The sequence below is a fragment of the Mustela nigripes genome, chromosome 1 (assembly GCF_022355385.1).
Source record: "Mustela nigripes isolate SB6536 chromosome 1, MUSNIG.SB6536, whole genome shotgun sequence".
Taxonomy (NCBI): domain Eukaryota; kingdom Metazoa; phylum Chordata; class Mammalia; order Carnivora; family Mustelidae; genus Mustela; species Mustela nigripes.
This window is the reverse complement of record NC_081557.1, coordinates 170,175,097-170,188,084: the sequence shown is the minus strand read 5'-3', so window position 1 is coordinate 170,188,084 and position 12,988 is coordinate 170,175,097. Positions and strand designations below refer to the sequence as shown.

Genomic DNA, 12,988 nt, shown 5'->3' with positions numbered 1-12,988 from the left:
AGAGAAGCCACCACAGCTCTTTGCGTGGTTGGCTCTCCCAACACTGTGAGGCAATCCTTGCTTGCTGGTAAGGCAAAAGGCAGAGAGGGGTTAAGAGATTCCCCTAAGGTTCCTACGGCAGGGGCCAGGTAGAGCTGAGGGCCAGGCTCTGGGAGGCACCTCCTCCTCTGCTCACTTTCAAGGGTTGGACCACCCCTCACCAGAAACGACTGCATTGTTCGTATACCCTAGGCAGACACAGGATAGACAGCAGCAGTACAATCTCCCTGTGGGCCCTCGAGAGCTAGGCAGTGAGGGGTGTGCCTAAGGCAGACTGGGAGAAGACAGAAGTGGAGGAAAAGAAATCAGAAACTCAAGCAAGGGATAGGAAACAGTGAGGGCTCTATCTAGGACATGGTAGAGAAAACCCCAAACCTGACTGAGGTGCCATTTCGGCTCTACAATGGCCAAATGTATTCTTTGGCATTCTTTTTTTACCTGTTTGCCCCAAGTTTTCTACAGCATCTCCAGGCCCACCCAAGTCCAATGACTAACATGCTGAAAGAGGCTGGTCTGACTGTCCATCGTGGATCATGAAGATCACAGAAGAGCCCAGTAAAGAAGTGAACAACGCCACAAGAAAGGAGGGAACAGCTTCAGGACAAATACATCCCACACCCTTGAGGGGGCAGTTAACACCGGAGTAAAAACATTCCCCTCCAGAAAGAACACCAAAAGGACAGCTGAGAGCCAGGTAACCATGCCAGTCCCCTGTGATCTTGAAACTTATCCCAGGTCACTGCACTGTTTCCAAGCACAGTTCAACGGAGACATATTCACTGTAGCAAAAAAGAAAGAAAGAAACAAAAAAGTAAACAGTACAGAGCAGTTGTGGCCACTCTCCTATTCAGCATCAGAAAATTCAGAGTTTGGGGCATGAACAAATTCAGTGGCTGGGAGGAAAAAAGCTCTCAAGTCCACTTTAGTCTTATGGAGCACCACAAAGTAACAGGCTTAGAACACTCTTCCCAGCCATACTCCAACTTTAATAGTCTAAGGAGCCCCCCCCACCCCAGAAGAAGTGTGTACTTTTTGTTTCTTAACGGGGTGGGGGGGGAGCTCTGGATGAGAATAATCAGGCCTCCAACCTCTTCTACACTTTCTTATTTCTTCAAAGAAGTAGAGTGCATTAAAAGGAAGGTTGTACCAGGAGCCCTGGAGGAATCCACCTTCTGAAACGGCCATTTCCAGGGAGCCCGCTGACTCCCCTGCCCCTGCCCAGTAACTTAAGGAAAGCTATGGTCTCTCTGGGTGCCTCAGATGAAAAAAAGGCAACAAAGCAAAGTTCAGAAAGGACTCATTCGATAAACAGAAGAAATGCAGAGCCAGTAGCTTTCTTCCTTTTCTCCCCTCCTTCACAGAATAAAAAACAACCTGCCCCTCACTCAAGGGTCATTTAATTCTATAAGCTTCTTTGCTGGCCTAAGTATTTGGCTATAGCTGAACTGGTAATCAGAACCAAGTCAGAAGTCTGTAATGGGCAACAACACAGGTTAACCTTAGTAATTATTAACCTGCAGCCTAAGGGATTTTTTTTTTTAATTTAAAACAAACAAAAATGACAGGCAAAGTAGATGCTCTAAGAGAATACACATGTACAAATGGTCTGTGCTCTGATCAAATGTAATGAAGCACAAACCTCACTTATCTGAAACTGTTAAATTGCTTGAGAAATGTGTTAGGCTCCCACAAAATCTAGTAAAAAAAAATTTTTTTTTAATCCTACTCAGCATGAAATGGGACACTTGGCAAAAGGATACATTTTACAAAAATTTAAAATTGTAACTGGAACTACACCCTGAATAAAATTCAAACTACTTCAGAAAGAGTTCAGGGAAGTGAAGATAAATGCAGAGCTGAGATGCTAGTTTGTGCTTGTGTTTCTACGGCTTCAGTGAGGATCTACCATGGGTGAGAGGACAGTAAAAAGCGACTTCCCTCTTTTCAGAGGTCCATTAGCAAACCAACCACAGTATCAACCAGCATTTGTATTCAAGATTAAGCAAGTTGGGGGGTGCCTGGGGTGGCTCAGTGGGTTAAGCCTTTGGCTCAGATCATAATCTCTGGGTCCTGAGATAGAGCCCTGCATCAGGGTCCCTGCTCAGCGGGGAGCCTGCTTCCCCCTCTCTCTCTACCTGCTGCTCTGCCTATTTGGGATCTCTCTGTGTCCAATTAAAAAAAAATATTAAAAAATGATTAAGCAAGTTGGAACCAAATCATACCAATATTCTCCATCTAAATAATACAGTCCTACCTCTGCAGCAACAATCAGAGTTGTGAGTGGATATGAGGGGAGAAGGTCAAATGGACAAAGATGACCACAATGAAGAGAAGTAATTGCAAAGGCAGCTAACATTTTGTGAGCTCTTATTAAGTGACAGACACTGTGCTAAGTGTTTGAATTTTGCTAATTCACTCAATCCTCCCCATACTCCTACCAGGCTAGTACTAGTATTAGTCCTACTTTTAGAAATAAGTAAACTAAAAAAAAAAAAAAAAGTAAACTGAGGCCAGAGGCTAAGTAACTTTCCCATGTTAACACAGCTGGCATGTGAAGCTGAGCCAGCATAAAAATCATCGAATTCCTCATACTGAAGTGGACCCATTCTCTATTCAAAACACATCAACTAATTCTTCAGTGGCACTCAATCAGCAAAACAGACTTACCCAGTGCCAAAAAACCATAGGGCAAGGAGCATAAAGAATGAGGTGATACTGCCTGGGACCGCATGCCGCAGGACAGAATGCAAACACAGATCCACTAAACCACCCAAAACATCAGCGAAACCACCAGAGGCACCCAGGTTCTACAGGAAAGCATGGTTTCCCGCCACAGGATTAAAGCTGTCACCTGAAGTGGGTGAGGTTCTTTTAAACCTTGTTATGTAAGATTGGAACTATGTTCCTTATGAATGTTCACTTTTTGGACTTCCAGTCTTCCCCCCTCCCCCCCTGAGCCCCACACCCAACTTGGGGCTCAAACTCAAGGCACAGATCAAGAGTCCCACTCGGCTGACTGAGCCAGCCAGGCACCCCTAGACTTCTGGTGTTTATCAGCTTTCAGAATGACAATTCCATTATGTTTCCAACTAGCGGGGTAAAAAAACATTTCCCCCTTAATGAAAAGGCACTCCTTGTTCCAACTACTCAAGGATTTGACCCACAAGTATGTGTTTCCATCAATGTCAGTCATTTCTCCCCACTCCTTTCTCAAGTGAATGCTCCATTACCATACCCGTAATTTTAGGAGCTACCTTTATGCCTTTTCATGGATACCTTTTTCATGGTATCCAATAATGGATGCAGAATTGCAAGAACTGAGCAATCCCATTTTGTACAAAAGTTGAGGTGATGCTTTCTACACAGTTTCTGATCTTCTTCCACTGATGTCTTCAAGGTACTGTCCATTTCCTATACTGTTCTTAGAGACTAAAGCCCTCCCTAATAACTTGTCACCAAGACATTGTTTAAGTGTTTTTAAGTCAATACATTATTTTACACCTGCCTGCAATAAATTTCACTCTCATAACCTTGGGAGATTTTGGTGGAGCAGAAGGAATACAAGTGCGCTCAAGGCTAAGCTCTCTTCAAGTATGTTACATGTGGAACTTCTAGGTTAGAGGGACTTACACCTCCTCACAAAAAACAGATTACTGGAACACCGTAACCTAGCAGTCAGGGTATCCAACAATAAAAATGGCAATATATGTCCAAAAACACAATCTCAGAAGAAAAAAAAGGAGAAACTATAAGAAGTCAGATGGATAAAAACATTTTTAAACATTCTGTTTTTAAGAGAAAATATGAATATGCTGCAAAAAAAAAAAAAACTGCAGGGAGAATTAAAATATATAGTAGTAATAAAAGATTTTTTTAGAGAGAGAAAAAGGGAGACAGGGAGGAGAAGGAGAGGCAGAGGGAGAAAGAGAATCCTAAGCAGGCTCCACACTTAGCACCAGGTGGGGCTTGATCCCACAACCCTGAGATCAAGACCTGAGCCAAAAGCAAGAGTCTGACTTAACTGCCTGAACCACCCGGGCACCCCAGAAGACATTTTTAAAAAGCAAGCATGGAAGTGTGGGCTTGGTTGCAAACAGACACTGAAAAAATAAAACATTCTTGACTGTAGCCACTGAAGTCCAGCACTCCCTTAAGAGAAACTTGGTAACTGCCTGCCCCACCCCCTCCACAATACAAGTTGCAAAGGGCTGGAACGCTAAGAACAAAGTCAGCTAAGAAAATCACAGTTCTTCAATATGAGCTGGAATGTAAGCGCTAAAAATAAATAAATAAATAAATAAATAACAAGTATCACAGTAACCATGTAATCAGTTGCACAACTGACCCCGTACTACTCAGCTCAGGCGAACAGGGCAGAGTCCTGAAGATGAACAATTAGATTAGACACTCTTCCTGGGCCCTCAGCCACTCTACTCCCACTCTCCCCAGAACCTAAACCGCACTGTTCTTTGCAAAAAAGGGTAACAGGTCAAAGTTGCGCAGCCAACGCGCTTGCAATTGGAGGGAGTCCCAGGGCCTTGGAAGCTTCGGTTAGGTCACTTTACAAAGTGCTACCAAAAGGATGACTATTACCTTTCATTGTAACCCATAAGCAAAGGAAACACACGGCGGGGGCGGAAAAGAGAGATCATTCAGAAGAGCAGAAAACGGCTCTAACAAAGACTGGAGAATTAGAAAACACGGAATAAAAACAAAACTAACTGATCGCAGTCCGGGTCTCCGGAAGCAAATTCGGTCTAAGCCGAGCAGCGAGCGCGCAAGTTATTCCTCAGTATTGTGCACATGGAATACTATCTTCTCTGCACGGCCCGATTCCGAAGTGCATTCAGAAACACTTTCCACAGAGCCTCCGTCGGACCCTGGGGGCGGCTGGAATTTAGAGACCAGGAACCGGAGGCTCAGTCCAAGGACATTCGTTCTTTGGGGGACTGCAGGAGTCAGGCCCAGACTCGAGACTTTTCAACTGCACGGGTGGGGGGCGGGAGGGCATCTCCTCCGGCTTCCCGCGGACGCCGGCCTCCCGGCGGAGCAGCCACGCGGGGTCTCCGCTGGCCAGGACCGGCCCGGAAGCGTCCGCAGCAAACCGAGCGGGGTACGCCGCCCACCCCGCCGCTCACCTGGGCGATGCCGGCGCCCATCAGCCCGCCACCGATAACCGTCACGTGCTTGACGATGATTTTCTTCGCCGAGGCCGAGGCAGTGGACGAGGAGGACACAGAGCGCACGAGCTGCCGCGTTACAAAGGCCATGCTGCAGACACAAAGGCGGCGACAGCGATAAGACCTCGCGAAGTTAGCCGCGGCACTGGCCCTCGCAGTTAGGTGACCTCTGGGGGGCGGAGACCGAGGCGGTGCCTCCGTCCCGTCCGCCCCCGCGTTCAGTGACATCATCGGCGGCGGGGGTGGAGTCTCGAGGTGCGCCCCGCCCATTGGACCGGGCCGGCGGGGAACCGCGTTCTAACGGCGGGGCGCGGCTTCCGGCCCAGCGCGGGCGGGCGCGGCTACGGCCTTCAGGCGGGGAAAGGGGCGTGGTCGCGGGGGCGGGGAGGGAGCGCGCGCGGGCGAGCAGCGGGGGGCTCCCTGCGGCCGCGGGGCGGGGCTTCGGTCCCCGCGCGGTGCAGGCGTCTGCTCGGAAAAGGCGCAAGCCGCTCGTGAGATGAAGCGCGGGCGGTTAGGTTAAATCCTCGCCCTTGAGGCGTGTGCGTCTATCGGCGCCGGATACAGACTTGCAGATTCGCAGTAGTGATCATTTTTTAGTGCGGTGGGTATTGGCCGTTCCTGCGGAAACGGAAGGAAACAAACTGCTCGTACCCAAAACAAACGGCTGCGGACCCCTGGTCGCAACACAGAGAACAGGCCCGCGGGAGGGAAAGGGCGTTGACCTGTGGGGACCCATGTCGACGTCAGCGTCTATCAGTGCAGTGAAAGTGGACGGTTGGAGGTCGAAAAGCAGCCGTTGTGATGTAACGTGCATAGGAAGCGGAGGAAAAGATGCCTCGCCACGTAACGGAAGATGGGGTCAGTCTTCTCGTTCATGTGAATGATTTCTGGTTACCGTACTTTAGTAATCCACAGTCTTTATTATTTTTAAATACATAATAAGACTCCACAAACACACCATCCAAACAAAAATCGGCCTCTCCTGTCGGAAGGAATCCACACAGTGAACCCAGTGTTCGCCATTCCTTTGCTTTGGTCTCATTTTTTATCGAATTCTGTAAGATGATGGGAGAAGTTCTGTTGCTCAGAGCTCTGTTAGGATTGGAGCAATACTAGGGTCACTGCTGCTTAAGGAGACAGCGTTACATCCGAGTAACTAAAATCCAGTGAGTGCTAGAATGTAGCAAATGCAAAAGCCAGTGGGACTGGAAATGGAGAAGAAAGATTACACAGAGAACACTAGTAACTTGAAAAACAATGAAGAGAGAATTCTAGGCAGAAGAAGCAGCCGCCCATTAAAAAGTAGAAACAAGAAAATATTGCGGGGGTGGTGGGACAGAGGGATTAGGTGTGGTTAGAAATGAGGCTAGGATGCTGGATTAGGGGGACGTGTGGAGGTTTCTTGAGGTGGATTTTAGCTTTCAGTTCTCATTTACAAGTTGTGTCTCACCCAAGGCCAGATGTCCAAACATAGTCTAGCACTGCCACAATAAACACTTTCTAATTAAAATGTGTGTAATGTAAAACAGTGCCCAAGGATGCTATATTATCAGATTGTGATATGTTTTCCGCCGGGAAGAATAACTGTTGCCATGTTCTTAGTGGCTCTCAAATCTGAGGCTATTAGCTAAAGGTGTGAGGGAAAGAATAGAGCACAGACATGGGCATCAGGATTCCTGGCTCTGTCACCTGTGTGCACTAGGACCCTTGCAACACTTGCTCTACCTGGGCTCCAGCATTCTTGTCTATCAAAGGAAATGAGGGGATTCCACACTAAGACACAGCCCCCAGTTTACAGTCTTCTTGATGTGGGAAACAAAGCAGAAGAGAAATGAATTTTCTTACTACCCACAGGCCATGGACAAGTCCTTGAAACAGGCAGAATTACATTCCTCTAAGGACTCAGCTGCCTCGATGTTAATGTTTTTGCTAAGGGCAAAAGGCAACTTTAGCCAGATGCCCAGGATCTTGTAAGTCTATTTTTTAAAAGATTTTATTTATTTCATTTTGCAAGAGAGAAACTACTTTAACATATAAAAATTCCTTTCGAAATTTCCATTATCTCTAAACCCCCCAAGATACATGTTGGCAATTACCTCCCAAGTCCATGGCCCACCAATATGGATCTGAAGGGTCTCATGACTAAGGTTTTATTAGAAAGTAGTAAATGACCTTTTCTAACAATAGCTAGCCCGCTCACGTTCCTGGAAACCTTGCTTCCAAAATGCCTTAGAGACTTAACTATCCGTATCCCCTCCCAACTTGAAAGTATATAATGGACCACTCCTCATGACCCCACTGCAGCTCTTTCTTTCCACGGCTCCTGTCCCCATGCTTCAATAAAACCAGCTTTTTGCACCAAAGACATCTCAAGAGTTCTTTCTTGGCCTTGGTCTTTGAACCCTAACATCTTTCCTCCATCATTCCACTCTCATCATTTCCATCATTTCCACTCCAGCCCAGTCCTGATCAAATGACAGTTAGAATAAAATCACTTTCTTTTACCAAGACTGCGAGACTTTTCCCAAGTGTGGCCTTGGCCTTTCAGGGATCCAGCAGTAGTTTCTGTGGTCCCTGACTGGCACCTTCACTCTGTTCTTGGGGATTCTGTCATTTCTCTCTACAGAAAGAGAGGGGTACCGGGAAGCATGACCCTGCTCACTGAACCAGTTTGGAGACTGCAAAGGGAAGGACTGGCACAGAGAATGGAGTAAGTGATGACTGCTTTTATTTTTGTCTCATAAATGGATCATTGTAATACTTAAAAAATACATATCAAAGAAGCATTATTTGCAAATATACATCGTGGAGGCCCTGGAGAGTGGCAGAAGCAGGGAGGACAGTAGGTCCTTCAGATGTGCTGCAACTGCTCTCCACAGGGGAATGTGAGGGACTGTGGAGGAGGTTAGACTGGGGTGAGTAGCAGGGTGTCTGTGGGGTGTCACAGGGGTAGCAGCTCACATACTTAGTGAATGCTCAGTTTGTTGACTCTTCGCTGATCACGTTTCTGCTCTTCACCAGTGTGCTAAACTACTTCCTCAGAGTAGTGAGGGTGAGTAGAAGATTATCAAGTGGAAAAAGAGTTACAGTGATGTTCCAGACAGACAAAGGATTGTATCTGTAGATTGTGAAGGAACACAGAAGAGAAAATGGTCTGGAAATACAATTAATATAGAATAACCATAAATATGAGATTGGAAGCTGGCATGGGCCAGATCAGGGTAGGCCTTTTTATGAGAGTCATGGTCACAGTTACATTTAAATTTTTATTTAGAAATAACTACAAACTCATAGAAAAATTATTAAGAATAAGAATAATGCAAAGAAACCCATACACCCATATTTACCTATTGTTAATATTTTATACGTTTGCTTCATCTTTTTTTTTTTAAGTGAGAGAGAGAGAGAGAGCAAGCAAGGGACAGAGGAGAGGAAGAGAGAGAGAGAATCCCAAGCAGGCTCCATGCTCCCCATGGAGCCCAAAGTGGGGCTCAATCCCATGACTCCCAAGATCATAATCCAAGCCAAAGTCAAGAGACCCACACCCAACTGACTGGGCCACCCAGATGCCCCTGCTTTGTCATCTTTTCTCTTATCATTTATCTATGTCTACCTCTCTACATATCTTTATCTATCCATAATATTTAAGATATGTATAAAATGTAGAGAGAAAGATATACTTCCTGAGCCATTTGTGGGTAAGTTACACATATCATGGCTCTTCATCCAGTATTTTATTGTGTATTTCCTAAGAATTGGGTGGCTCTCTTATATAACACAGCACAGTTGTCAACATTGGTAAATTCAATATTGTTACATTTCTATCTCATTGAGCACCAGTATTTCAATTTAGTTAATTGATCCGGTAATACCATTCATAGATTTTTTTTTTCTTCTACTACTGAATCCACTCTAGGGTCAGATACAGCATTTCATTTCATATCTCTCTCTCTCTCTCTCTCTCTTTAAATAACAGATTTATTGAGGGCTTAGTTAATTTGTCTTTATTTTTATGTTTAGGTACTGGCTTTGCCAGGAACATTGTGTTTGTGAACAAGGAAACTATATAAAGGACTTAAATATCCTTTGGAGAGATCTTTTAAAAGCTATCATTGACAACTCACTTCTCAGCCTGTGCATATGAGGTGGGAAGAGAGTGGCTACACAAATTCAGACCGGAAAAAATACAATGAGGACAAATGCTCCCAAACATTATGGGAGAAGAACAGAGTTTCGTGTCATCTTTTAGAATTAGAAATGCCAAACTGGTATATTCCTTGTGGAAAACTTTCTTTTAAATGAAGCACAGATCGTACATAAAGGAAATCTGAGTAGTAAGACTGAATAAGAACTATAGGATATACAACCTTCAATAACATTGTTACAGTTGTAATTTAATCATAAAACATTTGAGAATTACAAACCATGTTCTTCTAGTCTGTTTGATTTGACATTCTGAAATTCCTTACACTATTTCGTAAATATACTTATACACCTTGTCATTTTTTTCTTTGAAATAAAACTGCAACTAGATTCGAGCCATCTTTGCAAGATGTATTTTGCATTATGAATATGTTCACATGATATGTCTAAGACTAGCTTCACAGTAAATCAATGCGGAATGGGGATGACGGAAAGTGGGCTGGGTGTAGATGAAACAAGATTTATTTAACTTCTGTAGGTATTGTCCGTAATAAAAAAAATAAAAAGAGGAAAACTGCATATGGTATTAAAATGTGTTCAATTATGGTCATTACTTTTATTTGCTTGCATTATGAAATATGGTTTTAAAATTTTCATCTTGGCTCCTTGATAAAATCATTTCATTATCCTTTATCTCAAACACAGTGTTTGGCCTAAGTGTTAAAAATGCTTTATTAGAGAGATTATTTATTATTAAAAGAAAAAAACATGGTTTACATCCTTATTTGTAGACTCCTCTTCAATGAAATACCATTGAGTCAATTTGTTACATTCCTATTATATTTCAGATTACCATGTTAGTTGTTGCAAAAGAGATTTATTTCACATATCACACAGCTCAAGTGTGCAGTTCAATGGCTTTTTACCAAAATGGTATAACCTTTACCATAAAATTTTCATCCCCCCAATAAGATCCCTAATGCGCTTTTAAAGTTAATCCTCATTTCTACTGCCAGAGCCAGGCAATCACACATCTACTTTCTGTTTCTGTATACTTAACCTGTTATAAAACACTTCATATGAATGGAATCATTTAAATACATTGTCTCAGCAAAATGTTTTTTAACTGTGGCTTCTCCGTGGTATATTATGTCAGTGGTTCATTCCATTTCATTACTGAATAATATTTTACTGTATACATCTACTCTATTTTGTCTATTTGTTCACCAGTTGATAGGCATTTAGGTTGCTTCTTGTTTGGGACAATAATGAATCATACTGATAGGAACATTCTCTTGCAAGTGTTTGTTTCCCCAGTTACCTGGGGATGGAATTGCTGAGAAGTAGGATAGTTTTATGTTTAACTTTTTGAAAAGCCATAAAACAGTTTCCTTTTTTTTTTTTTAAGATTGTATTTATTTATTTGACAGGGAGTGGGGAAATGGGTAGAAGGAGAAGCAGGCTCCCCACTGAGCAGGGAGCCTGACATGGGGCTCAATCACAGAACCCTGAGATCAGGACCTGAGCCAAAGGCAGATGCTTAACTGACTGAGCCACTCAGGTGCCTCCCACAGAACTGTTTCAAAAGTGATGGTACCATTTCATATAATCACCATCGACAGACAGTGGTTTCCATCTCTCCACATCTTCACCAATACATGTTATTTTCTGTCATTTTATTATTCATTTATTATAGTCTCTATTTTCTGTCTTATTTCTCATTCTAGTGTGAAATGGTATCTCCATGGTTTTATTTTGGATTTTCCTAATGTTGAAGATCTTTTCATGAGCTTTTTAGCCATATATGTATCTTCTCTTTGAAAACGTCTGTTTATATCTTATATACTTTTTCATTGGTTTTATTATTGGTTTGGACTCACAAGTTTCTAATTTTTCCAAAGGTGTATAATTCATTACTGGATTTAGTTATTTTGAGATTCAAATTATTCTAGATTGGGCCAGTGGGAACCTCTTCAGATGATTTCTTGTGACATTTCCCCATTCTTTTCTCAACACCTCCTCACTTTCTGGCATAATGAAGCTTATTTTATACCTATACTGCCTTAGTTCCAGAAAGAGTCATTTTGTGATGTGCTCCAGTTCCTTTTAATGGGAATGATATTGGAGACCGAGGTCTGGGCACAGCTATACTTTAATAAGATTAGTCTGGAAGCTTTCTGAAGGATATATTTGTTCTCTATTGCTATGCGATAAATTATCCTAAAACTTAGTGGCTAAGGGTGCCTGGGTGGCTCTGTTGGTTGAGTGTCTGCCTTCGGCTCAGGTCATAATCCCAGGGTCCTGGGATGGAATCCCAGTGGGCTCCCTGCTCAGCGGGGAGCCTGCTTCTCCCTCTGCTTTTCTCTCCCACTCATAAATAAATTAAGAAAATCAAAAAAAAAAAAAAAAAAAGGGTGGTGCTTGGGTAGCTCAGTTGGTTAAGCAACTGCCTTCCGTTCAGGTCATGATCCTGGAGTCCCAGGATCAAGTCCTGCATCGGGCTCCCTGTTCCAAGGGGAGTCTGCTCTCCCTCTGACCTCTCCACTCTCACACTCGCTCTCTCTCTCTCTCTCTCAAATAAATAAATAAAACAAAACCCCCCAAAACAGCAAAATAAAACTTAGTGGCTAAAGTAAATGATTTCATGGTTTTTGTGTGTCAGAGAATCAGGAGCAGAAGAGCTAGGTGGTTCTAGCAAATGATTCTTCAGGAGGTTATAGTCAAGATATCATGAAAGGTCATAGTCAACCAAAGGCTTCACTGGGGCAGGGATGTCTGATTCCAAGATAGTTCACTTACATAGCTATGGGCAGGATGTGCCAGATTCTTGCTATTAGTAGGAGGCCTCAGCTCCTTGCCATATGGACCTCTCCAGAGGGTCACTTGTGTGTCCTGACAATGTGGCAGCTGGCTTCTCCTGGAACAAGTGATCCAAAGAGAACAAAGCAGAAGCCACATATTTTTCATGACTTTTCTTCCAAAGCTGCACCCCAGTAACCTAGTGGTCACATGAGTCAGCCATATTCGATGTGGAAGGGAACTACAGAAAGAATAGGTAAGGGCGACCATACAACCTTCAAGGTCATAAAGACACTTTCCTACATTATTTTAGAATTCTTGCTTTACTTTTCACATCTAGGCCTGTCACTCTCTAGATTGTTTTTTGTATGTGGTGTGAGATAAGGAGTCAGGGTTCATTTATTCCCGTATGTTGATATTCACCGGATGCAATGCCAGTCATGGAAAATTCCACCCTTTCCCCCACCATATGACAGTGGCACCTTTCATCACAAATCAGGTACTCTTATGTGTGTGAGTCTGCCTCACTGGTCTGTTTGACTTTGTGCTGATCCCACACTGTCTTGCTTACTGTAGCTTTAGAAGGAGATTCGACATCTTGGTATCATGATCATTTTGGCTATTCTGGCTCTTTGCTTTTACAAATACTTTTTTTTTTTTTTTAAGCTTTTGCCACTTTTGCAGCTACTGATGCTTAGCCCCAACCCGGGTAAGACTCTGGTTTAACTGGTCTGGGGAGGAGTCTACGCATCAGCATTTTTACCAAACTCCCCAGGTGAGCCTCACATACTGCCAGAGTTGAGAGTCACTGATGTAGTTGAACTCTC

At 43.6% G+C, this 12,988-nt stretch overlaps 1 protein-coding gene and 1 long non-coding RNA gene across 2 annotated transcripts in view; one reads left to right on the top strand and one right to left on the bottom strand.

Annotated features, from left to right (window-relative positions):
* Positions 1 to 5,394, bottom strand: part of HADH (hydroxyacyl-CoA dehydrogenase) — a 47,392-nt gene extending 41,998 nt beyond the window's left edge. The window contains exon 1 of the mRNA XM_059377030.1: positions 5,178 to 5,394. Coding sequence (XP_059233013.1) covers positions 5,178 to 5,309 — 132 coding nt within the window. The 5' untranslated portion in view covers positions 5,310 to 5,394. The remainder of the gene's footprint in view (positions 1 to 5,177) is intronic.
* Positions 5,395 to 5,606: 212 nt separating this feature from the next.
* Positions 5,607 to 9,941, top strand: LOC132014248 (uncharacterized). The gene is made up of 3 exons (XR_009403250.1): positions 5,607 to 6,077; positions 7,846 to 7,929; positions 9,240 to 9,941. It is a non-coding gene; the product is annotated as an uncharacterized LOC132014248 (long non-coding RNA).
* The last annotated feature ends 3,047 nt before the right edge of the window (positions 9,942 to 12,988 follow it).